General features: G+C 38.0%; 1 protein-coding gene across 3 annotated transcripts in view; it reads right to left on the minus strand.

Annotated features, from left to right (window-relative positions):
* LOC115219725 (charged multivesicular body protein 3) overlaps positions 1 to 25,340 on the minus strand; it is a 62,565-nt gene that overhangs the window by 13,317 nt on the left and 23,908 nt on the right. For 2 of the 3 annotated variants that reach the window (XM_029789939.2, XM_029789940.2), the window contains 2 exons: positions 22,500 to 22,560; positions 16,373 to 16,552 (listed from right to left, as the gene is read on the minus strand). In XM_029789939.2, the coding sequence (XP_029645799.2) occupies positions 16,373 to 16,552; positions 22,500 to 22,560 (241 nt within the window). Of the gene's footprint in view, positions 1 to 16,372; positions 16,553 to 22,499; positions 22,561 to 23,234; positions 23,383 to 25,340 lie in introns of those variants that run through there. The other variant, XM_036509477.1, reaches the window with a different exon arrangement.

Here is a 25,340-nt window from a genome sequence, read left to right on the forward strand (position 1 = left end):
TAAATGAGTAGTAAAACTAAATTAGAAAAAACTGCTTGCTGCCCATGTAGTTTACATTTCAGGGAGATGTGAAAGTTATGACTTGTAATTAAATCCATTGTTATATTATATATTATATCGTATAACCAAACTTTTCAAAAAAAAAAACAAATTTATTGAATTATTTACAACTTACAGTTTAATCAGATTTATTCCCTCCACTGTTGTTACACTGCTCCCAACATTTTTCCAGTTTTGGAACACATTTTCAGGAATACTGCAAAGTTCTCATGGAATTTTCTTCTATCACTTCTACCTTCCAAAATAGACAACCTTTGAAGGTGGATTTCAGCTTTGAGAACAAAAAAATGTCTGCAAGTACCAAAGCTAGAAAGTAGAGTGGCTGGGGAACAAAAAAAGTCAGCTTGGGCTTTGGCCAAAATGTTATGAATAAGGAGTGGCACATGAACAGGCATGTTTTCACGGTGCATCTAGGTTTTATTTGCTCATGCCTTGGATGTTTTTCCTTTGCACTGCTTCTCTCAAAAGCTTCATGACATGCAAGTAAAACTCTTTATTGATTGGCTGACTATGTGGAACAAACTAATGAGGAGCAATACCCTTCTAATCAACAAAAGGATGATGAACAACACTTTCATATTTGTATGATTGACATGCTTTTTTTTTGGTGACAGTGTTGATGACCAAGCCTACTGTAACAAATTTTTGCTTCAATATTGTAGCTATATCCACTCCTTTCTTAACCTGTTATGACACTATTCAGAAAGGTTTTCTCAGCACTCAAATGATCAACCAGCTCCTGGTTGTGACTCAGTTCTTTTTGTTCTTCTTTCACCACATATAGCACAAATGTTTGGTAACATGATACATTTTCAATTTTCCTTTTGAAAATCATGCTATATAAGCATCCACTTATGCCTATTTCTTCAGAAACCTCACAGACAATCAGGTGATGAGTTGCACAGACTACAACATGCACTTTCATGATGTGATAATTGCCTGTCATCATGGTAAGTTGTCTAGATTTGGGGTTGTCTTCAGTGGATGTTCGTATGAAATGCTGGTCCCACTCAGGGCATAAACAACTCTCCTTAGGCTTCTTATAATATTAGTAGGTATCACTATAGAGCACCATACAATGGAGGCAAGCACCATTGGAACACACAAAAACCACACTTTTTGCTTCATCCTTTTCATGACAAAATAATTTTTTTCCTTGGAAACTTATATATCATTTGAAAGTTCTGAATGTGAACTTTCTTCTCAAACGGTTACATATCATCCCAGGTCCCTCAATTACCCTGGTATTTCCATGCATTTACAAAGTTTGTCCCCCACTTTTTTTTTTTACTGCTGAACGGTAACCCTCATTCTAGTTCAATGCACTGGAGTGCTATAACTAGGGCTGTGTTGAAAATCATAGTCATGAAGAGGAATGCTTTTGATTTATTTTGATATAAAAATCGAATGTTAAAAGACATTGTTAATTTTTGATTAGAAAAGAACATATTTTCTTCAAGATTTTTATATAAGAAAAAAAAGGTTCCTCTCTATTTCAATATGGTCATTGTTAAATCTGGCCACGATATGGCTGAAAAGGACAAAGCCAGTCAAACTCTCTCTCTTTTACTCTTTTACTTGTTTCAGTCATTTGACTGTGGCCATGCTGGAGCAGCGCCTTTAATCGAGCAACTCGACCCCAGGACTTATTCTTTTGTAAGCCCAGTACTTATTCTATTGGTGTCTTTTGCCGAACCGCTAAGTAACGGGGACATAAACACACCAGCATCGGTTGTCAAGCAATGCTAGGGGGACAAACACAGACACACACACACACACATATATATTTATATATACATATATACGACGGGCTTCTTTCAGTTTCCGTCTACTAAATCCACTCACAAGGCTTTGGTCGGCCCGAGGCTATAGTAAAAGACACTTGCCCAAGGTGCCACGCAGTGGGACTGAACCCGGAACCATGTGGTTGGCTAGCAAGCTACTTACCACCCAGCCACTCCTGCGCCTATACATTTGTCCCTGGCAAGAGGTCAAGTGGAACATAAATCCAAAGCTTCAAATATTGATTTTGAGCTAGAATTTCAAGAAATGGACAAACTAATTACTAAGTAAACATATATTTAAAAAAAAAAAAAAAAAAGGCACTAAAATAGGCCCAAACTTAGCATGAATTCATTGTATTGAGAATGTTGTTTATTTCCTTTTCGCTGTCTTAACAATGTATCACTAGGTAAGCTTTGTGGATATGCTTCATCATCATCATCATCGTTTAACGTCCGTTTTCCGTGCTATCACGGGTTGGACAGTTCGACCGGGGTCTGGGAAGCTAGAAGGCTGCACCAGGCTCCAGTCTGATCTGGCAGTATTTCTACAACTGGATGCCCTTCCTAACACCAACCACTCCGTGAGTGTAGTGGGTGCTTTTTACGTGCCATCGGCACAGGTGCCAGGGGAGGCTGGCAGCAGCCACGATCGGTTGGTGCTTTTTACGTGCCACTGGCACAGAAGCCAGTCAAGGCGGCGCTGGCATCAGCCACATTTGGATGGTGCTTTTTACGTGCCACCGGCACAGGAAAATTTTTATACATGAAAATTTTTTTTTTATTGTCTTTATGTTTTTAATGCTTAAAGTAAGGAATTAGTTTTCACATCTTGTTTGTCTTTTAATCTAGGTCTACATACAATTCTGAGAAAAGTATCAGGTGGTTGTGGAATGTGTTAGAAACAATAGCTAAATCTCCCTTAAATTTCATTTGAAAATATTTTCGAATTCTTTGTCTTTCAAAATCGTTATGTACAATCTGACAACACAAGATGTTATAAGAAGGGAAATTTATTGTTTACATTATATAAAATTGCAGATAGATACAACCTTAAACTTTGTACTGGTGTACAAGATGGTAAAGGCAGTATCGACACTCATTTTGCTACAGCTATGAGGTACGTGTATGAGGCAATGTAATATGGGTTTAGATGTTATAACTCATGTTGAATTAGTTGATGCCTTAAATGCTAATGACGGTGTAAGTAATACAGTGGTAGAATTGGTTGGTATTAATAGGCCTACTGTTGAACAGTTTGAACAGGAAATCTTGGAGATAATTGGAAAATTACAAAACATAGGTGATCATATGGAAATACTGTTTGATTCGACAAGAAATTCCACTTCAGTTTATGAAAATTCAAACTTAACCATTGACAGCAACATACAACCTTATCAATGGCACTACGAACGATGTAAATGAAGGAAATTGTGAAAGCAAATCTGATGAAGAAGATTGTGCTTCCAATGAAAATGAAATATTTGATACAGACACAGTTGAAGATATTGGTGTTGTAGAGAAAGGTAGAGGCAGCTTAACAAAATGTATTGTTTATAGTGTTGAGGGGAATAACCCAGAGAAGCATCATATTGAACTTGCTGTAGCATTAATGATTTGGATATGGAATCAGATGATGAAAATCCTCTTCAATGTCATTAATGTTGTACGGAATTTGCAACTGCCTACAAAATGGAAATCCATAATCGCAAGGGAGCCTTAAGATAACAAGATTTAATCAATCAAGCTATTGTTTATGCTAAATATATATATATATATATATATATATATGAACAGCATCAATTTGAGGTGATTAATACTAGTTCAAATGTTGAAGAACTTAAGATGTTTGATTCCATTCATAAAGCGATCCAGCATAATAATGAGTGTTGTGGATTTTAAACAGGATGGGCAAGAACAAGAAAGCACGGTAATAAGTATGGTCGAAAGTATGTGGATACATTTAAACAAGAAATTATTGATATGTTTAATTTGGCTAATGAAAACGAAGCTATGAAACGAGGTCCAGGTAAAATGTTAGTGGAACTTAAACATACTGGGCGTTTGGATTTACCATTGGAAACAGAAATTTGAACTGTTATTTCATCCTTGATAGCAAAGAAAATAAAGAGACAATCGACATTGTATAATGCTAGCCGTGGAATTCATGAGCCATTCAAGTCAACAGTGCTGGAAATATTTCAGGAAGATCCTAATATTACACCACGCAGGGCATGGGAATTGTTCTAACAAAGACATCCTCCACACGATGATATATCCATGTATTCAACTGAGGCAAAGATAAAGAACAAAATATCTTCTTTAAAGGTTAAGTATGAGAAAACAGGTGAAATACCATAGAGATTTAAAGAAAACATTGTAACTTTTCGGACAATTGACATTTTCAAGAATTTTATAAATATGTGACACAAAATATATAATACTGCAGCTATAGCACGATTTTACTGGTTTAGGTCTCTACAAAACTGGGTCAAACTTCCATACTCTGAGTCATGTAACGATTCTTAAAAAAAAAGGGGGGGGAATCCCCGTTAAAATGGGGAAGCTTATGTGGGCATCCTGATCTAAAACTCATTTACAGCCATTTTCAATAGTTCATTGAAATTTTATTGCAATGGTCTCATGTCCCGAAATCTCAGGATTTATTTAGTTCTATACTAACTACAAATGTGCCAAAACTCAAGTTGCTGTGGCTCCTACTTTTGGATTTAACTAGGTCTGAAGATACTGTGGAACTGAATGTTTATAACATGTAACAAAATAGGTTTTAAACGAATATTTTTAAAAATTGCCCCATAAAAGTTTTTTTTCCAATGACCTGAAAAATAATAACTGCTATATTCATGGTCACTATTAATTTGTCTGATTTGAAGATGATTATCACCTCAGTTTCAAAGATATAACATCACACATATGGTTAATTATTCATTTAGGCCAATTAGGCAAGATTTCAACTAATTTGCTGATCATTGAAATTGTCACATTTCCTAAAATATTCGTCCAAATTTCACAAATTACATATCAAAATATTTCTTTTTGGATGCTCTCTAAGAAAAAGTGCAGTAGAAATTATAAGGTTGAGTAAAAAGTAAGCAACATTTTGAACCATGAAGAATTTGTACTGGAATTTTGCAGAGTTTTGAATATTTTTTAAACATTTTTTTGTAATTGTCTGATAATGCAGACATCAATAAATGCATACTCTTTTTACTCTTTTACCTGTTTGTCATTTGACTGTGGCCATGTTGGAGCACTGCCTGTAGTTGAGCAAATTGACCCCAGGACTTATTCTTTGTAAGCCTAGTACTTATTCTATCAGTCTCTTTTGCCAAACCGCTAAATTATGGGGACAAACACAGACACACAAACATACACACACATATATATATATACATATATATGACAGGCTTCTTTCAGTTTCCATCTACCAGATCCACTCACAAGGCTTTGGTCGGCTCGAGGCTATAGTAGAAGACACTTGCCCAAGGTGCCCCGCAGTAGGACTGAACCCAGAACCATGTGGTTGGTAAGCAAGCTACTTACCACACAGCCACTCCTATGCCTACGCATCAATAAATTAACATGGATATTTTTTTCATCCTTGCTACTGTGTATACATAGGTATACGGGTGTAGAACACATCCCCACTTTTGGCACTATTTATTAGTAAACAGTATGAGCTGTGTCTAAAGTGGATACGCACAGCGTATCACTCCGCTGTATTTTGACAGTTCGTAGCAGGTTAAGCAAAACAAACACGTAAAACAATAACAATGCCTTCATTGAGTTGTCTATGATCCCAACACGAACGAAACAATGCATAACATGGTGGCAGCGGTAAATAATTAATCGGAAACTGTGCTTTTACAACAAAACAGGAACACAACAAACCAGAAATTTAACAAACTGAATATCGCTTTGTCTTCGGACACACACACATGAGGATCCAAAATGGCGACCCCCGTTGCCATACAGATGAATTTACATCTGACCATGAACTGGGACGCCAATGATATCGTGGAAGCGGCGAGCTGGCAGAAACGTTAGCACGCCGGGCGAAATGTTTAGCAGTATTTCGTCTGTCATTGCGTTCTGAGTTCAAATTCTGCCGAGGTCGACTTTGCCTTTCATCCTTTCGGGGTCGATAAATCAAGTACCAGTTACGCACTAGGGTCGATGTAATCGACTTAATCCATTTGTCTGTCCTTGTTTGTCCTCTCTATGTTTAGCCCCGAGAAACAGATATCGTGGAAGCGTTCAAGAAATTCAAACAGAAAACTCAACTGGCTTTCAAAAGTTTCCTGAAAGGTACAACTGCCGATGAAATGGTAAGCTACATCCTTTTATGGACGTGAGAGAAGGGCCTAGACCTATTCAATAGCTAGGACATGTCAGAATCGGATTGCAATAACCCAGACATACTTTTAGAGAAATTTGAAAGGCACCTAGAGCCCAGATCTAACCATAGAATTCACAGATACGAATTCCAGGGCCTGAAACAAGACCCACAAGAAACGATTGACAATTTCCTGTCCAGACTAGAGAATGTTGCTGAGAAATGCAGATTCAAAGACAAGGACAAAAGGATTGTTGATCAATTAACCCCTTACCCAACAATTATTTTGAAAATAAATGTATTTTTTCAGACATATTTTTTAATTGTTTTATTTTACTATGTTTTGAATGGTGATTTCGAGGGATATTTCAAACCTTATTTATTATGAATTTTAATTCAATAATATTGATTTTAAATTACCGCTTTGGGCAGAAACGAGTTAACCCATTTTTAGACGAAGAAACTCGTTTGCTGTCGATTTTGGCGAGTCTATCTTTTGACGAGTTAACTCGCCAGAGATAGAAAAAAACGATTTCGGTCAAAACGCATATATTCGTTTCTGCTGGGTAAGGGGTTAATATGGGGGTGTGCTCATAAAGTGGTCCAGAAATCCCTCATAGGTAAGGACGCTCTACAGTTAATAGAAGCAGCAGACACTGCAAGAGCATTCAAAGCCACTACCAAACAAATGGCCTCACTTACTTTACAAACAAATGCAATAGGCAGCAATGTAGATATTGTATCTAGACATAGGACGAAACATACCCACAAACAAAGAACATGCCAGTACTGTGGTACGGCGCATGAGTTCAATGACCGGAGGAAATGTCCTGTATTCGGTACACACTGCAAAGTATGTGGAATGCCCAACCACTGGGAAAAGATGTGTAGACTAACAAAGTCTCAGAAATACAAGACCCAATTTTCAAAGAGGAGCAGAAAGAGAAGACAAAGAGATATACATGCCCAACAACAGGAACAAAACACCTCAGAAGAGGAATTCTTGGCAGTCGGCACAATAAATGTGCATGAGATGGGAAATGACGACCAGAAAAAAAATGAGGCATACACAACTATACAAATACAAAACAAGTCAGGCAAGAAATGAATAAACATTGACTTAAGGCTAAAGATTGACACTGGAGCCCAGAGTGATATCTTGCCTGTCAATCTCTACAAGAAGATGTTCCCAGAACACATGACTACCCATATACACATGTACATACGTACAGATATATATTAATATGCTCACATTCACACCTGTTCACACACAGAGACATACCCAAACAGACTCAGACATGTACAAACATCTATTATTTTTTTTTATAAGCTTGTCCACTGTTGTTAACAATGACGAAGGACATCACATGGGAGAAGACGAGGCAGAATGTGTCCAGCTATGGCCAATCAGTCTGTGTGGAGGCACATGGCCTAGTGGTTAGAGCAGCAGACTCGTGGTCGAGGGATCGCGGGTTTGAATCTCAGACCGAGCGATGTGTGTGTTTATGAGCGAAACACCTAAGCTCCATGCGGCTCCGGCAGAAGGTAATGGCGAACTTCTGCTGACTCTTTCGCCACAACTTTCTCTCACTCTTTCTTCCTGCATCTTGCAGCTCACCTACGACGGACCGGTGTCCAGTCCAGCTGGGGAACCTATACGCCAAGGAAACCAGGAAACTGGTCCTTATGAGCCACGCATGGCTTGGGAAGGAACAAACAAAAGCAAAACAAAATCAGTCTGTGGCAGAGCTCAGAAGGCTCTGCCACAGATCAGGCCCTGGTAGTCTATTGGGACTGATGGCAAGGAGCTGGCTCTAGACTTGCATAGTTTGCATCCATTTGTGCCCCTGCAATCTTATTCTGTTTGTAGGAGGTGCATCCCTGGTGGTGCAGCTTCACTAGGCAAGGAAGTTATGTGCTTGCATTTCTCAGAACTCAAGGCTGATCTCAAAGCACTTCAGTGAGGCTTTGAGAATGTCCTTGAAGAACTTTTGTCGACCCTGTGTACATTTGCCTTCCATCAGTTTGCAGTCAATACAAGTCAATGGAAATAAAGAAAGCTAGCTCATGAGAGATCACCAGAACACCATGGTTACACCAATGATTAACTTGATGTGTATATATATATGTGTGTGTGTGTTTATTTTATTGTCTGCTTGCCTTGACATCAAGCAGTAGCTTTAAGTGAGTGTCACTGTCATGCAAGAGGTGTTCTTTGTTTCCAGTCTTTCATGTAATCATGTCTGGGTATGGTAAAATATTACCTTATTTGGAGGAAAGTGAGGGTTGGTGACAGAAATGGTATCCGGCTATACAAAATCTGTGTGAAAAGCATGGAAACATGGATGTTTCACATATATATTACATAAATAATATTTTCAATTCAGATGCTACAACCATATATGACTTCAAGAGTTTCAATTCTGTGAATATACATAATATTTACATGATTGCTGACATGGGTATGCTAGTAATAATAATGCAGAAGGCCACCAAGTTTGGTGTGAGGAGAAAGTTGATTACATCGACTCCTGTACTCAAGTAACAGGTACTTATTATTTTACTCCGAAAGGATGAAAGGTAAAGTCAGCCTTGGCACAATTTGAACTCGGACTATAAAGATGGACAAAATGCCACTAAGCATTTTGCCTGGTGTGCTAATGATTCTGCCAGCTTGCCACCTTATGCTACTACTAATAATAATAATCCTTTCTATTCTAGGCACAAAGCCTGAAATTTAGGAGAGGGGACTAGTTGATTAAAGCAACTCCTCATCTGGTACTTATTTCACTGACCCTGAAAGGATGAAAAGCAAAGTTGACCTTGGTGGAATTTGAACTCAGAACATAAAGACAAACAAAATACTGTTAAGCATTTTGCCCAGTGTGCTAACAATTCTGCCAGCTGGCCACCTTATGCAAGTAATAATAATAATAAAGAAATAACAATAGTGATAAAAATGATTACAATAACAAGCACTCTAATGCACCCAAAGTGGCTCCTACATTACGGCACAATAAATGACATGAGTTCATTTAACATGCAATAAAAGTTTACTGAGTACATGGGGCAGGAGGAGGAGGAGAGTGGGGGGAAGGATACCAATACAAAGGTATGGACTACCTCGAGCAGATGTTATGCAGGCACCTCAGGCAATGTTTACCAGCTCATCTTGCTTATTGATTAGGGAAAGGCCATCAGCTGTGATTATGGTGATGACCCCATGTAGGCAAGGTCTGCACTAATGTCTAGGAGGTCAGTAGGGAGAAGCCACATTGATGATAACAGACCAGTCGGTTTTACAGTCGACTCCTTTTGCCTTCAGACTGAATATGTGTTCGACTAGGGATGTAGACAACTGATGTTTGACATTTTTAAATGAGTGTTGGTGTGTGTGGAAATCATCCTCCTAATGAGTCTGACCATGGATCTGAAATAGTAACGAGTGGCATTGTGAGTTACTACTTTCTTATTATTGATGTGCTCTTATATATAGGGAGAGTTTATGAAGAAAACAAAAGGCGAATACAGATGGTGTACAAAACAAACAGATGTATTAGTATAATGCTCAGGAATAGAAAAAGTCTTTTATGTTTCGAGCCTACGCTCTTCTACAGAAAGGGACACAGAAAAAACAAGGAGAGAAACAAGGATATATATATATAGGGAGAGTTTACGAAAAAAAAGACATAGACTGGTGGTGTACAAAACAAACAGATGTATTAGTATAATGCTCAGGAATAGAAAAAGTCTTTTACGTTTCGAGCCTACGCTCTTCTACAGAAAGGTACACAGAAAAAACAAGGAGAGAAAAAAATTTTGTGTAGTGGCTAACAATCTATCATGGCGACTAGTGCCAGACAGAAGGATCAAACACCAGAAGGGTCAAACACGAGAAGGAAAGTAGAGGAGATAACAAGGTAAAGATGACCCCCAACACAAAGGTGTGTGTGTGTATAAGAGAGTATGTATGTGCGTGTGAAGGAGGGCTGGTGGTCTGGACGTGTGCGTGTATGTATGTGTAGGTGTGAAGATGCGGGGATGGGTGTGTGGGTGGTGTGTTGTGATGTGATGTGTAATGTTGTATGGTGTGGTGTGGTGTGATGTTGTGGGGAGGTGAAGGGGCGAGAGTGGGGAAAGCATGGGTGGAGTGTGGGTTCGGCTGGGGGTTGGGGTAGAGTTGGGGTTTGAGGGTAGGCAGAGGGTGGGGGTAGAGGTGGGGTATGTGGGGGAGGGGTGTGGGATGGGATGGGGTGTGGGATAGGATGGGAGGATGGGAAGGATAGGCAAGTTGGAGTAGGGATGTGTAGGTGTGGGTGGGTTTATGGAGGAGGGGAAGGTGGGTATGTGAAGAGAAAGAGGAGGAGAAGAGAGAAAGAGAGAAGAGATAAAGAGAGGGTAAAAGAGTGGGAGAGAAGAGGGACACTGTGTGGATATGCAATGGTGAGTGTTTAATGTGATTAACAATAAGAGCCGAAATTTCTATGGAATAATTATCATGTAATGAACACATCCAATCAAAGTGTGTGTGAGTGTGTGTGTGTGTGTAAGTGCATAGAGTAGTGGCCAAAATTATAGAATTAAAATAAAATTTAAAGATATTTACATTTCTACTTCATTTTCATAGAAAATGATTAATAACTAAATATTTTATATTAGAAAAAAACGTTTATTTGAGAAATACAAGATGGACAAAATTAGAGAACATATTGTGTAAAATTCAAAAAGCAAAATCTGGCAACACTCCTCTGACCAATGTAAACTATGCTGACCTAACAGTGTGAACATTTATATAGAATGGTAGTGAATTAACAACCATGGAAAGCTGACATAAAGTTCATGAAACCCTCAGGAAGCAAGTGGTCATATTGGAAAAAGAAGGAATGGCAATTTCTGCTATCACTAGAGACATTAACAGATCAAAGAGTGTTGTTTCAAGAATACTCAAGATTTATGAAGAAACAAGCTTGTTTGTGCCATTAGAAAAACAAGGGAGACCATGGAAAATAAGTGTTCGGCAAGACTGTGTGATTCAGAGGCTGTCATTAACCCTTTCGTTACCAACCTGGCTGAAACTGGCTCTGGCTCTAAGTATAAATGTTTTGTTTTCATAAGTTTTGAATTAAAATCTTGCACCACACCTTAGTCACAATTTATGTTCCTAATACTAGCTTAATGATAACTGAGTTATTTTACTAAATTCTTTGTTATATTTAAAGTAATTGAAAGCAACACAGAGCACCTCAAAATAAATACAGTAATGAAAGGGTTAAGAGACCATTTCGATACTGCTGCAGGAATTTCTTACCAAGTAAATTGCGACTGCAGAATGAACGTGTCTCAGAAGACTGTGACTTACTGTTTGAAGGAAGTTGAACTTCATGCCCATTCCTCTGCCAATAAACCTCTCATCAGTAGGAAGAACTGAAAAGCAAGGTTAGTCTTTGCCAACAAGCATAATATTTTGGACAGACGACAACTGGTTGCAGTGATGAAAGTAAGTTTGATTTGGTTGGCTCCAATTCTGGTCAATATGTGAGATGTAAAAGTGAAAGATTGCTCCCTAAATGCATGAAAAAACAGTTAAGTTTGGAGGTGGGTGTTTAATAGTGTGGGGAATGATTTCCACAGCAGGTGTGGGACCTTTGATCCAGATCCATGATAATGTGAATGCAGCCATATACACAAACATCATTCTGCAACATGTGCCAGCTACAAAGTCATCTCCAACTCATCAGCCAATCTTTATGCAGGATAATGCACCATGTCACGGTGCTAAAATAGTTAAGGAGGTATTTGAAGCTGAAAACCTTACTGTGATGCATTAGCCAGCTCAAGGCCCTGACCTTAATCCCATTGGAAACTTTATGAAGGATACTTGTCGATAAAATCAGAGAGAACTGATTTGTGTATGTTACAATTTTGTGGGAAAAACTTCAGGAAGGATGGAATAAAATTATGTCAGACGGAGTGGTTGGCCACTCACGGAGTGGTTGGTGTTAGGAAGGGCATCCAGCTGTAGAAACACTGCCAGATCAGACTGGGGCCTGGTGCAGCCTTCTGGCTTCCCAGATCCCGGTCAAACCGTCCAACCTATGCTAGCATGGAAAGCGGACGTTAAACGATGATGATGATGATGAATGTGAGAAATTGGTCAAATTTTGTACATGGAAATGTGCTAAAGTCATTAAAAATAAAGAAACATATACATCTAATTAATATATTAATGTGGATTGTAAAAGTTTCTGGCAAAATTTTTTATTTCTTGAATTTTACATCATCATCATCAATTAACGTCTATGTTCCATGCTAGTGTGGATGGGACAGTACCACAAGAGTCAACCAGGCTAAAGCCTGCACCAGACTTCTGTGACTGTTTTGGCAGGATTTTTACAGCAGAGTGGATTTAGTGCTTTTTATGTGGCACAAGCACGAGCGAGGACAGTTTTGGTAAGGTTTTTACAGCTGGATGCCCTTCCAAACACCAACCACTTTACAGTGTGGACTGGGTGCTTTTAAGTGGTACCTGCACTGACAGGGTCACCAAATACATGCCAGATAAAAACTTTTAAGAGGGGAGGAGGCATTGGAGGAAGTGATGATGAAAAGGCTATAGTGAGACAGAAACAGGTGTCTTGCTGTAGAAGAAGAACAAAGTTACCTGGCCGAAGAGAGAAACAGGTGTGCTACCACAATGAAAATACACGGGTGCCCAACCTGAGGGAAGTGAAGGAAAAAGAGAGAGCTGAGTGGGAGACTGCAGGATGGAGATGGTGGCAAAATGCCAGGCATATTCACTAGTCCAGGGTTGAAGAAGCTTAAATCAAGAAAGATCTCTCTAGTACCATGATAAAATCCTCTATGTAACTTTTATTCTACTGGTGAGGATAGTTTGATATACTATCTGGATTTCGGGTGCCTTCAACCAGAGGATTACACAATTTCTTGATATATTGATTCCTACTGCCCTTTCCTTCCATAAATATAGGATTTTAAAAAACCCACTTGCAGGGAATGAAACAGTGATTAGTAACAATTGAGAAGTTGTGATTTTTTTTGTCTCCACCGCAAAAACTACAGGAAATCTTTATATATAAAAGAGAGGTTGTGTGCTGTCTGTCTCCTACGATTTAGATTCCTAACTACTCCCACATTTTGCGGTGCAGTTTAACCAAAACCGGGTATCTTATAGTCGTGATTCATATCGAGCCCTTCTGGGTATTAGCGCGCGTCTATGATGAGTCTACGATTTAAAAAAAAATTTACCATCAATTTTTCCCATTTTTTAATGCATTTTTGGCATATATAAGGGAAGTAACTCTCTAAAAATTTATTATTAAATCTCAGAACGTAAAAAGCTACAGTAACATCCCCCCCCCTTTGTGGTTAGCCATATTGAGATGGCTATTATACTTTACATCTCTAAAAATGCTTATATAGTTATTTCCCTTACAAACCCGAGCAATGCCAGGCGATACTGCTAGTAATCAATAAAATATGAATAAAACTCAATCCATTGAATAATTTTACTTCCTACGTACAAACAATTATATATTTAGTTCAATCTGGACACTCACTACTATGTTAGTGGTGACAAAGGGATCAAAGGTATTTGTTGGGTTTATACTACTATCCCAAAGTTTAAGATTGCCTATACTTATTTCAAAAAAAACATCTACAAAATGAGAAATAACTGAGAGATTCTGGTGGAATATTTTATTAATGTACAGTTATATTCATTAGGTGACATAATTAACTCAGTAAGTAAACAAAGCTGTGAAAAATTAGAGAAAAACTCTGAATCTTAGATTCATTGAAATATCGGCCCTTGGCCTTGATCACTGCTGAGCATACTCTGGGCATTCTTTTAACCAATGAAAGCAAATGTTCGCTGATAATATTTTGCCACTCTTTTTGTAAGAGTGTCCAAAGGTTTCTGCACTACTTGGTTGTTGCCTTTTGACTCTGCAATCCAATTCATCCCCCACACTTTCACTGGGATTGTAATCAGGGAATTGGGATGGCCATTCCATTACAGTCAACTATTTTTTCATTCATTTTCTTCTATAAATAATTTTTGCATAGCTTAGAAGTATGTTTAGGAGTGTTATCTTGAATGAGCATGAAATTATCACCGATCAGCCTCATCCCAGATGGAATGGCATGATGCTGAAGGATAGATTGATACCCATTTTGATTCAATATTTCTGTTACTCAATGAGTATCCTCAACACTATTGCCTGCAAAACACCCCCAGTTCATCACACTTCCCCACCATGCTTTACAGTTGGAACTATACACTCAGGAGTCATCCATTCACTAATTCTGTGTCTCACATAAACTCTATGCTAGGATCTGAAGATTTCAATCTTTAAGTCATCAGACCAGAGGACTCTTTCCTGTTGAGCAATGGCCCAAGTTTGGTATTTTCTGGCGCATATGAGTTGCTTACCTTTATTCACAGGTTAAAGCAGTGGTCTTCTAGCAGCACAATGGTCATTTAGACTGGCAGCAACGAGTCTTCTCCACATGGTTGTAGGAAACACATTAGCTTTGCCAGCTTCATTTACTTGTGGAGCAATTTCATTTGCTGCCAGGCACCTGTTTCAAAGACTGGTGACTCTGATGAACTTATCCTGTGATTTAGAAGTCACTTTCGGACGATCTAACCAAGCTCTGTTGTTATTTTTACCTGTCGTTATACCTTACAATGGTGGAGTGGATGGCAGTGTAGGAAACTTTAACTTTCTTGGCTACATCTCGAAAACTATAGCCTTCATTGTGTAATGTGACAATGTTTTGTCTCTTTTCAGGTGATCAATAACTGATTTTGCCCATATTCAGGTTGATTTTTAGGAATTTCACTAATTTAATTTATTTTAAATAATTGAACCTGAAAGAAGGAGTGTAAATAATCAAAATGAATGGCAATGTTGCCAAAAAGTGGATGCTAAAATGATTTTGACAACATTGCCAAATAGGCTTGCTTTCAAGAAATATGATTATTTGCATATAAAATATGTATAAATAGTGTTATTCCACATTGAATAAACCTCAAACTTTATGCAATATGTTATTCCATATTTTTATACCAAAAAATTATCTAAATTGATGACACTGAAATTAACTTTTGGACAGTAGTATATAAGTCATGAATATATGCAGAGGTTGATACTAAATGTTGTGATTGTGTTTGCTCCCTCCCCTCCCTGCTACCTGACGATCGGTGTTGGTTTGTTTACTCTCTTTACTCTTTTACTTGTTTCAGTCATTTGACTGCGGCCATGCTGGAGCACCGCCTTTAATCGAGCAACTCGACCACGGGACTTATTCTTTTGTAAGCTCAGTACTTATTCTATCGGTCTCGTATGCCGAACCACTAAGTGACGGGCGACATAAACACACCAGCATCGGTTGTCAAGCAATGCTAGGGGGACAAACACAGACACACAAACACACACACACATATATATACATATATACGACGGGCTTCTTTCAGTTTCCATCTACCAAATCCACTCACAAGGCTTTGGTCGGCCCAAGGCTATAGTAAAAGACACTTGCCCAAGGTGCCACGCAGTGGGACTGAACCCGGAACCATGTGGTTGGTAAACAAGCTATTTACCACACAGCCACTCCTGCGCCTACATTGCACTCCTCCTTACATTGCATAACTTAGTGGCTCTACAAAAGAGACCAATAGCATAAATACCAAACTTTAAACAAATAAGTACTGGGGCAATTTGATGAACTAAATCTTTCAAAGAAGTACCCCAGCATGGTTACAGTCCAATGACTAAAACAGGTAAAAGATAAGAGATCAGATTGATATGGCATGTGAAGAAAAATATAATTACTGTTTGACTACATCAAAAGGTTTGGAACAATATATTTTCTTACAATAGGTGCGGGCATGGCTGTGTGGTTAGGGAGCTTGCTTCCTAGCTATATGGTTTCGGGTTCAGTCCCACTGCGTGGCACTTTGGGTAGGTGTCTTCTGCTATAGCCCCAAGCCGACTGAAGCTTTGTGATTGAATTCGGCAGGCGGAAGTTACTGCCGTGTGTGTATATGTGCGTGTAGGTGCTTGTGCCTCTCCGAAAGAGAGAGAGAGAGTAAGTTAATTATGGTCTTTTGGTAATTTCTTATTATTAAAGCAAAAGTTCAATCTCTTACCTAGTTGTTGCTTCATGTTTAATTGAACTGAATTTAAGTGAGCTTTAGCAGCATACAGTTTGCAAATTGCTTTTTTAGAATGGACTAGCTCCTTAGCAAGAATCACACAAGCTTCCTTTTCACCTTTCTTGGCAGAATCTTTTAGAGAGCGTTTAGTTTTTTCTTCTTCTCTTTTGATAGCTGTTTAAAAATAGAAAAGTAATGTTAATGAAAGTCAGAATAACAGTGATGATAATTGTTTCTAACATAGGTACAAGGCCAAAAATATTAAGTTGATTAAATTGGATTAGTACTTGGACTACTAGTTTTATTTTATCAGCTAGCAAGATTTGAGCTCAAAATGTAAAGAGCCAGAACAAGTAATGCAAAACATCTTATCCAACACTAATAAATTTGCCAATCCACCTCACTAAAGAAAGGGAATAATGTTTCTAACATACACACAAGGACAGAAATTTGGAGGGAAAGGGCCAGCCAATTATGGATGGAAGAACTCCGTCGGTTACGACGACGAGGGTTCCGGTTGATCTGATCAAACGGAACAGCCTGCTCGTGAAATTAACGTGTAAGTGGCCGAGCACTCCACAGACACGTGTACCCTTAACGTAGTTCTCGGGGATATTCAGCGTGACACAGAGAGTGACAAGGCTGGCCCTTTGAAATACAGGTACAACAGAAACAGGAAGTAAGAGTGAGAGAAAGTTGTGGTGAAAGAGTACAGCAGGGATCACCACCATCCCTGCCGGAGCCTCGTGGAGCTTTTAGGTGTTTTCGCTCAATAAACACACACAATACACGGTCTGGGAATCGAAACAGCGATCCAACGACCGCGAGTCCGCTGCCCTAACCACTGGGCCATTGCGCCTCCACAGCCAATTATACCAACCACAACACTTGACTGGTAGATCTCAGAGCATAAAAATGCCAGACCAGCAATGTCCTAATGGTTTGCCAATCCACTGCTCCAAACAATGATAGTAGTAGTAGCAATAACAATTGCTACTGAATGATTTTTTTTCCTTTTACATCACTACAAATTGATTTCAGTATACACCTGGTACTCATTTTTCAGTATACACCTGGTACTCATTTTACTAACTTGAGCGGAATAAAAGGCAGTCATAATCTCCAATTATAAAGTGAGGTTGTTGAAGTTTTCCCACATCCTCAATATTTCAAGTTGTACATTTGTGAACTTAAGTCTTTCAAGTCCCTTTTTGTGTGTGCTACATCTACAAATTGGCAGAATCTGTTTCCCTTATTGTTATCTCTCTGTATATAAACGACAAAATGTCTGTGTGTGTGTCCTTTATACAAATCCACAATTTTTCAGTTAGAGGGCTCGCACTTTCTATGCTCATTCAAAACTGTCCAAGGGTGGTCGTGCACATCTTTACATTTCTCCAGTCACCCAGCAAAGCCATTAAAAAATCAATAGAAGTGACTTTTTGGTGAATTTTCTATCCAAAACCCAATCAAAATGCCCGAAACTTGATGCGCCAATTGAATCCCAGCTAGCTGTATGTGATTGGTTGGAGATTTGGACAGTTGCTGGGTGATAGTGCTAGTATTGGATAAAGTGATAACTGATAAAGCCCATAAACACACTTACCAGTTGCATTTTGCTTATATTTCATTTCTTTTTCTTTTCCAAAGCAGTTTGTGTTTGTTTATGTTCCACAAAATTTTTTGCAACACCAATCTGTAGTTTCTCAACAGGTATACATTTTTCTTTTGAATGCCGGTGGCACGTAAAAAGCACCAACCGATCGTAGCCATTGCCAGCCTTGCATGGCACCTGTGCCAGTGGCATGTAAAAAGCACCCACTACACTCACGGAATGGTTGGTGTTAGGAAGGGCATCCAGGTGTAGAAACAATGCCAGATCAGACTGGAGCCTGGTGCAGCCTTCTGGTTTCCCAGATCCCGGTCGAATCGTCCAACCCATGCTAGCATGGAAAACGGACGTTAAACGATGATGATGATGATGAATGCATGGTTTTCATTTTATAACTGATTTTTTGCTGTTGTTAAACCTCCATGGTAGAAAGAATGGGAGCAGATGATATTTTTGCTTACTTAAAGCTTTATTTCTATTTGCAAGCATCACCTGTTTGCATGTCAGGTGGACATTATTGTTCTTGGGACTTACTTAAACCTTTAGTGTTTAAACCGGCCATATCTGGCCAAAATATTCTACCTATTTTGTGTTCAAACTAATCAGATATGGTCATTCATAGCTACCTTACTGTGTCATTTAAAAAATAAACAATCACATCATTGAAATCTCAAAGCCATGAAATGATGCAAGATTAATTTTACATGGTGTGAATACATAAGTTTTACATTTGACAGAATAATTTGAATGCTAAAGGGTTAAACCTTATTTTTGTATCATTATGGTGTTGCATTGTTAACCCAGTCGTTCTTCATATTCTGTGTATGTGGGTGAGGGTCTGCCTCCTGTATTTGTATAGCTTCTGTATTGTCATAAGGTTGGATCTTTTACATAACTGAAAATAATTTTTCAACCATTCTTTTTTTTGTTATTAAGCTACTGTGTTTTTGTATGCCATGTTGATGGCATTTGGATGCTTGCTTTCTCTCATTGTACTCTCTCTCCAATGTGCTGAAATTCTTTCACATAGGCTACATGATGTTACTCCTATGTAAGTTGCAGTGCTATTTCCAAATTGTCATTTCATGCATTTTATACGGGACGCAATGTCTCTAATTTTAGGTTTGTTGCATATACTTTGCAGTTGTTGGTGCAAAATGTTTTCTTAGATGCTTTTTTATACAGCAATGACATGATGGATCTACCTGATTTTCTACAACTTTGATTCTAAAGTTTTGTGTCATACAGTGCTGTTTTTTAAATTTTCAGGTTAATTAACCTTTGGGTTAATTGATGAACATCACACCTTGTATATTTTGGATGTCCTAACACCAACCACTCCGTGAGTGTAGTGGGTGCTTTCTACGTGCCACCAGCACAGGTGCCAGACAAGACTGGCAAACAGCCACGATCGGATGGTGCTTTTTATGTGCCCGAGAATAATAATTTCTTAGGATTGAATTTTAAGGAACTGGGGAATTGTGTTGCTCATGTCTTTTACAGAGACATGAATATTACAAATTGTGTTAGCAGCTTAAATTTCAACTGAAAATCGTTCATGGCTTTTACTCAGAAGAGACTTACCTGTACACTTCTCTTTATGAACACAGCCATCTTTGTTTGAAAAATGAAGCCATTGAACTAACCTTATTATATTATACTAGCACTATGACCCGGCAACACCGGGTCATAGTGCTAGTGCATGCATATACAGCTGCGTGCGTGCGCACATACACGCGAGTACTGTCCAAATCTCCGACCAATCACATACAGCTAGCTGGCATTCAATTGGCATATCAAGTTTCGGGCATTTTGATTGGGTTTTGGATAGAAAATTCACAAAAAAGTCACTGCTATTGATTTTTTAATGGCTTTGCTGGGTGACTGGAGAAATGTAAAGATGTGCACGACCACCCTTGGACGGTTTTGAATGACCATAGAAAGTGCGAGCCCTCTAACTGAAAAATTGTGGATTTGTATAAAGGACACACACAGACATTTTGCCGTTTATATATAGAGAGATATCGCTGGTAGTTTTGTTACTGTCTTCAGATTTTTCTGGAGGAACTGGAAAAATGGAACTCAAGTATTTGAGAAACTGGCATAAATAGATAGTAAATTCTCTATCACCTTTCACCAACCTCATTACTTTTCTATACGCAATAACATCTTCAGACAATTCATCTATTGTTCACTGACTGAGCAAACTTTATGTGGTCAGAAGTCTCAACCAATAGCTCATCATTATTGATCAGCTGTGTGGTAAGTAGCTTGCTTACCAACCACATGGTTCTGGGTTCAGTCCCACTGCGTGTTACCTTGGGGAAGTGTCTTCTACTATAGCCTCGGGCCGACCAAAGCCTTGTGAATGGATTTGGTAGACGGAAACTGAAAGAAGCCCGTCGTATATATGTATATATATATATGTATGTGTTTGTCCTCCCAACATCGCTTGACAACCGATGCTGATGTGTTTATGTCCCCGTAACTTAGTGGTTTGGCAAAAGAGACCGATAGAATAAGTACTAGGCTTACAAAGAATAAGTCCTGGGGTCGATTTGCTCAACTCAAGGCGGTGCTCCAGCATGGCCGCAGTCAAATGCCTGAAACAAGTAAACGAATAAATGAATGAACGGTGTGAACTAGCAGCTTTTTTGCATATAGTATTAGGAAGGGTTAAGACATAGCACTGCAAATTCATGAAGCACTGTTTCAGTGCTTACACTGATAGACTATTCCATGTACATAACAGTTTGGTGGACTAAGTCATTAAGAGCTAATCATTTTGACACCACTGAATAGGTATGAAATACTAGTCCTAGTTTAGTTGTCTGTTACCCAATCAATTCAGTTGTGAATGTTAAGTCAATAATTGTTATAATATTGGGATCTTTTCAGTTTGAACGGCAGTTTTTAACATAATTTCTAGGTAACTAAAAAATTTTAAACTTCGTATACTGGTAGAATGTGTTTATAAAACATCTTTTTCTCTTGGCTTTATTGAGAAAATTCTATAGTTTGTAAGATATTTGTTGTTTTTTTTCTTCACTTTCTGCAATTTCAACCAATCAGTGACGTCTAGTGAGGTAAAAAGCATTCTGTGCCGTATGAATATGTCCCTCGTTTAAGAGAAGTGCTCTATGTACCATGACAAATTCTGGATTAGACTTCAAAGAAAAAGAAGAAAACTGGACAAGAAAATCTGGTATGACAAAAATATACAAGGTGTGATGTTCATCAATTAACCCAAAGGTTAATTAACCTGAAAATTTAAAAAAACAGCACTGTATGACACAAAACTTTAGAATCAAAGTTGTAGAAAATCAGGTAGATCCATCATGTCATTGCTGTATAAAAAAGCATTTAAGAAAACATTTTGCACCAACAACTGCAAAGTATATGCAACAAACCTAAAATTAGAGACATTGCGTCCCGTATAAAATGCATGAAATGACAATTTGGAAATAGCACTGCAACTTACATAGGAGTAACATCATGTAGCCTATGTGAAAGAATTTCAGCACATTGTGGAAACACTGCCAGATCAGACTGGGCCTGGTGCAGCCTTCTGGCTTCCCAGACTCCAGTTGAACCGTCCAACCCATTCTAGCATGGAAAGCAGACGCTAAACGATCATGATGACTTTGATGATGATGATGCTATTATCATGTCCCAGTACACTAAGATGTGGAAAAAAGAAAACAGACTCCATTTCACAAGATAAGGGTCAAATAGCAGCCTGAGTATTAAAGAAAACTAGTACGTTAAGAGTAAAGAAAGGGTAATGACCCCTTTTAGTCATGAATAATCATGGAATTGCACCTAGAAAGTTCCTCTCTGAGGCACAAATCTGGGTGAGGTTATTTATGGAAGACCAGCAGTCACCCATGCATACCAACCTTCCCTCTCCATGCCACTGATGTGATCCAAGGGAATACAACTTGGCACCTGTGACATCACAACTCATTTCTACAGCTGAGTGACCTGGAGCAATATGAAATAAAGTGTCTTGCTGAAGAACACAACACACAGCCCAGTCCAAGAATCAAACTCACAAACTTGGACACTCTAACCACTGAGCTATGTGCATTCCAATCACTGAGCCCTGTTTAAGAGTATTGTTCCTATTAAACAAGAACTGAGTTCCTGTAAGATAGCATCAATACAATGAAGCAATGTTATGTTGTCACATCTGAATCATTGAGTAGCTCTGCACCATGGAAGGCAAATAAATGCATAATACTCTTGACACAGGTTATAACCGGGCGATTGATTAAAGCTGAACATCATCATTTGATAATCTACCTGGTGGTTTTTTCAGTCTTACTGCGGGCATAGTACCCTATGGTTTAGGATTTTAGACAACAGAAAGTTTGTTGATGACTAATGATTGAACAGAATCATAACAATGAATGTATTTGGTTTGAGTTATTAATTCTTATTTGATGATAAAAATAGTTTCTGAAAAGAAAGTTAATTAGATTTTTTTTATATATATATTTTATTTACCTCTGATTTGTCGGTCTATCACATATCCTTCTTTACGCATCTTAGAACACCACTCCTGAACCTAAAAATGGAAAATAAGACACTTAGGACACAGTTTTCCTTTATTTTTATACTTGCTTTTACCCCCTTTTCAAATGTATTTTGGCCACAGAGGGCAACAGAATGCTATTAAACCAGACAGAGCACTTGTAAGGCATCATTTAAGATGTTTGCTGGAGCATATCTCCTTCAGCAAACTACCTACAACACAATGTCAGTAACACTTTTGGTGTTAAAGGTTGGTGCAGTTAAATGCAAGATATGAATGACTAACAATGTAACAAGAGACTTGATAAAAGGAAGTATATCTTTAATAGTAAAATTTCATCATCATAGAGATTAGAGAAATTGAAATATGAGTGCACATACTTTTACTCCAATCAATTTATGATATTTATTGACAGTGAATTTACATCTCCAGGAGTTAGTTCAAAGAGAACCTGCTAATCTGAGATTAACAGCAACAGAACACCTTGCTGGAATTCTTGTTGCATTTTGCACATCTTCCAGAACGTACAAGGAGTGTATTTGTGATGAGAAGGATCCAGGTACTCAGATGTAGAGTTCTTATAGAGCCAATAAAAACACAACCACAGAGACAATTCAGTAAGTAGGCAGCATTTGTTACAAAGCTAAGTGGATTATAGCAGAATGGCTGCATTCACTCTCTGCTTGAACAGGATTAAGGTTACTCACTTTTGTTGGTTGTTGTTGGGTCTACTTTGACTAATACTTCAATTAATAAGTGTGCATCATAAGTTAATTTATTTTAACAGGGAGGTTGAACCAACTCACCACCTGTTTACAACAGCAGATATAATTCTTGCCATTCTACCAGTTTTTGCTCACAGATAGGCTGTGAACATACTGCAAGACTGAAATTTAAGGATATTTAAGGACCATTACAAGTCCTTTTGCCATGTGAGTGTAATGTGGCCAACAAATTATATTATTCAGAAAAGTGTACATGAAATCAATAAAAAAAAATTTTTTTTTTCAACAGTATAATTTTTTCAGAAACTTCATACTGAATAAGAAAAAAATAGTAATCTTAATATTAGATGAAAGATACCACTAAGTGAAGAACCTTAGACTTCAGTATTAAAATGTGAATTCCAGGTAACTACAATTCTAGATGGGAAGGATTGAATAACGTGTTCTATACAGTGTTTCAAAGTAATGATACAAGAAAGGGTGGATGCAATGGAAGGATTTGGTGAGATGTGGTATGCAGTTTGTAAGATGTGTTAGTTGTAATTGTACTAGAAAAGACAAAAAAAAACCCCAGCACATCTGTAAGCTTGTAGTTGTAGTATGTTGGTGACATTGTCAATCAGCTACAGGTCCTATTTTTGATGATACAGTCTAGGTAATACAACATTGTCCCAGATATGTAAACAATAGTATTTGAATGTCAGCTGCACTTTATAGGTAGTGTTTTCAGGACCTGAAGAGAAAGTTTTAGTTTTTGATATGCAGTTGGCATTATTTCACATGTGGATATCATCATGAGAGGTCTTCATGGATTGTGAAGTCTGTGTGTTCTTGATACATAGAGTGTTGTAACAACAAGAAAATTAGCTAGAGACGCTCATATCAAATACAGTTGCATACTTTTGGATACTATAATTGTTAGATACTATAATTGCTATTATAGACAATAATCTTGCTGTCACCAAAGACCTCCAGGAATAAAGGCTACAGACGCTGAACAAAGAATAGTTCTCAAGCAATAACGGCAAAGAACATCTGTAATATGCTAGAACAGCACAGTTCATTGCAACTATATGTCAAAGCCTTGACACTTACTAAACACACAAAAGGAATTCTAAGGGGACAAAATAATCACACAATGTTCAACTTGATTATTTACCTGATTTATATGAATAGACAAAACAACAAAGAATGCAATATTATCTCAGTGCACGTCCACATGACCAACCACAAAAGATCCCAGACTAAACACTGAAAGTTAGAATGTAGGACCAATAAGTCGTTAAACTGGTTTTTATGTGGTTATAAACTTGAATTTTCAGCAGTTACTCTCTACACTTATCTTAGCTTACATAGGAGTTTCAACTTACAAATTGTATGATCTAAGTGGTTCTTTAAATTCATTGATTGTAAGACTCTAGGACAGACTAAATCAACAGGCTATATGGGCTGGTTCCCCTCTTTGTCTTTCTTCAACTTGCTATGAGTTCCACAGATGAAAGATACACTTAGGATTCCCCCCCAAAAGACGGAGAGAATGATGACTATACTATTGCATGGAGTAGAACCACAGACTCTGTACTGTAGCCAGATAAAACAATTAAATAGTTTCTGTCTTTGATCAAGTGGTCAGATATGATCCTCAATGTAAACTCAGCGGCATGCAGGTATTACTAACGAGATGACGATTTCACTGGAGTGGTCATATGGTTCAGGTGCAAAACATTTGCATTCCCAAAGCAGCTTGCTACTGGTAAATGTTTTGTTGGAGGACTACTAAAATGTCATAGATACTCTCTAAAGGGAAATCTGAAGATGTATCATATGAACAAAAATGTGACTTACTTCACAGCTTCAGTGGCTGTTCATGATAGATGGAGAACTCTTTGCCTTATGAGCATTGAACACTGTGAGTAGACATAGTGAAGGCCTTTGTTAAGAATAAGGGAAGGGGAGATAACTGAAAGATTTAAATTGATTGAATTGCCCTTTAACTTTCATTTTATATTATACTATGGTACTTATTTATCATATCAAAATTACTTTGCAGATAACTGACATCTAAAAAAGATAATAAATATGAGTGTG

The sequence above is a fragment of the Octopus sinensis genome, linkage group LG15, assembly GCF_006345805.1.
Source record: "Octopus sinensis linkage group LG15, ASM634580v1, whole genome shotgun sequence".
Lineage (NCBI taxonomy): Eukaryota > Metazoa > Mollusca > Cephalopoda > Octopoda > Octopodidae > Octopus > Octopus sinensis.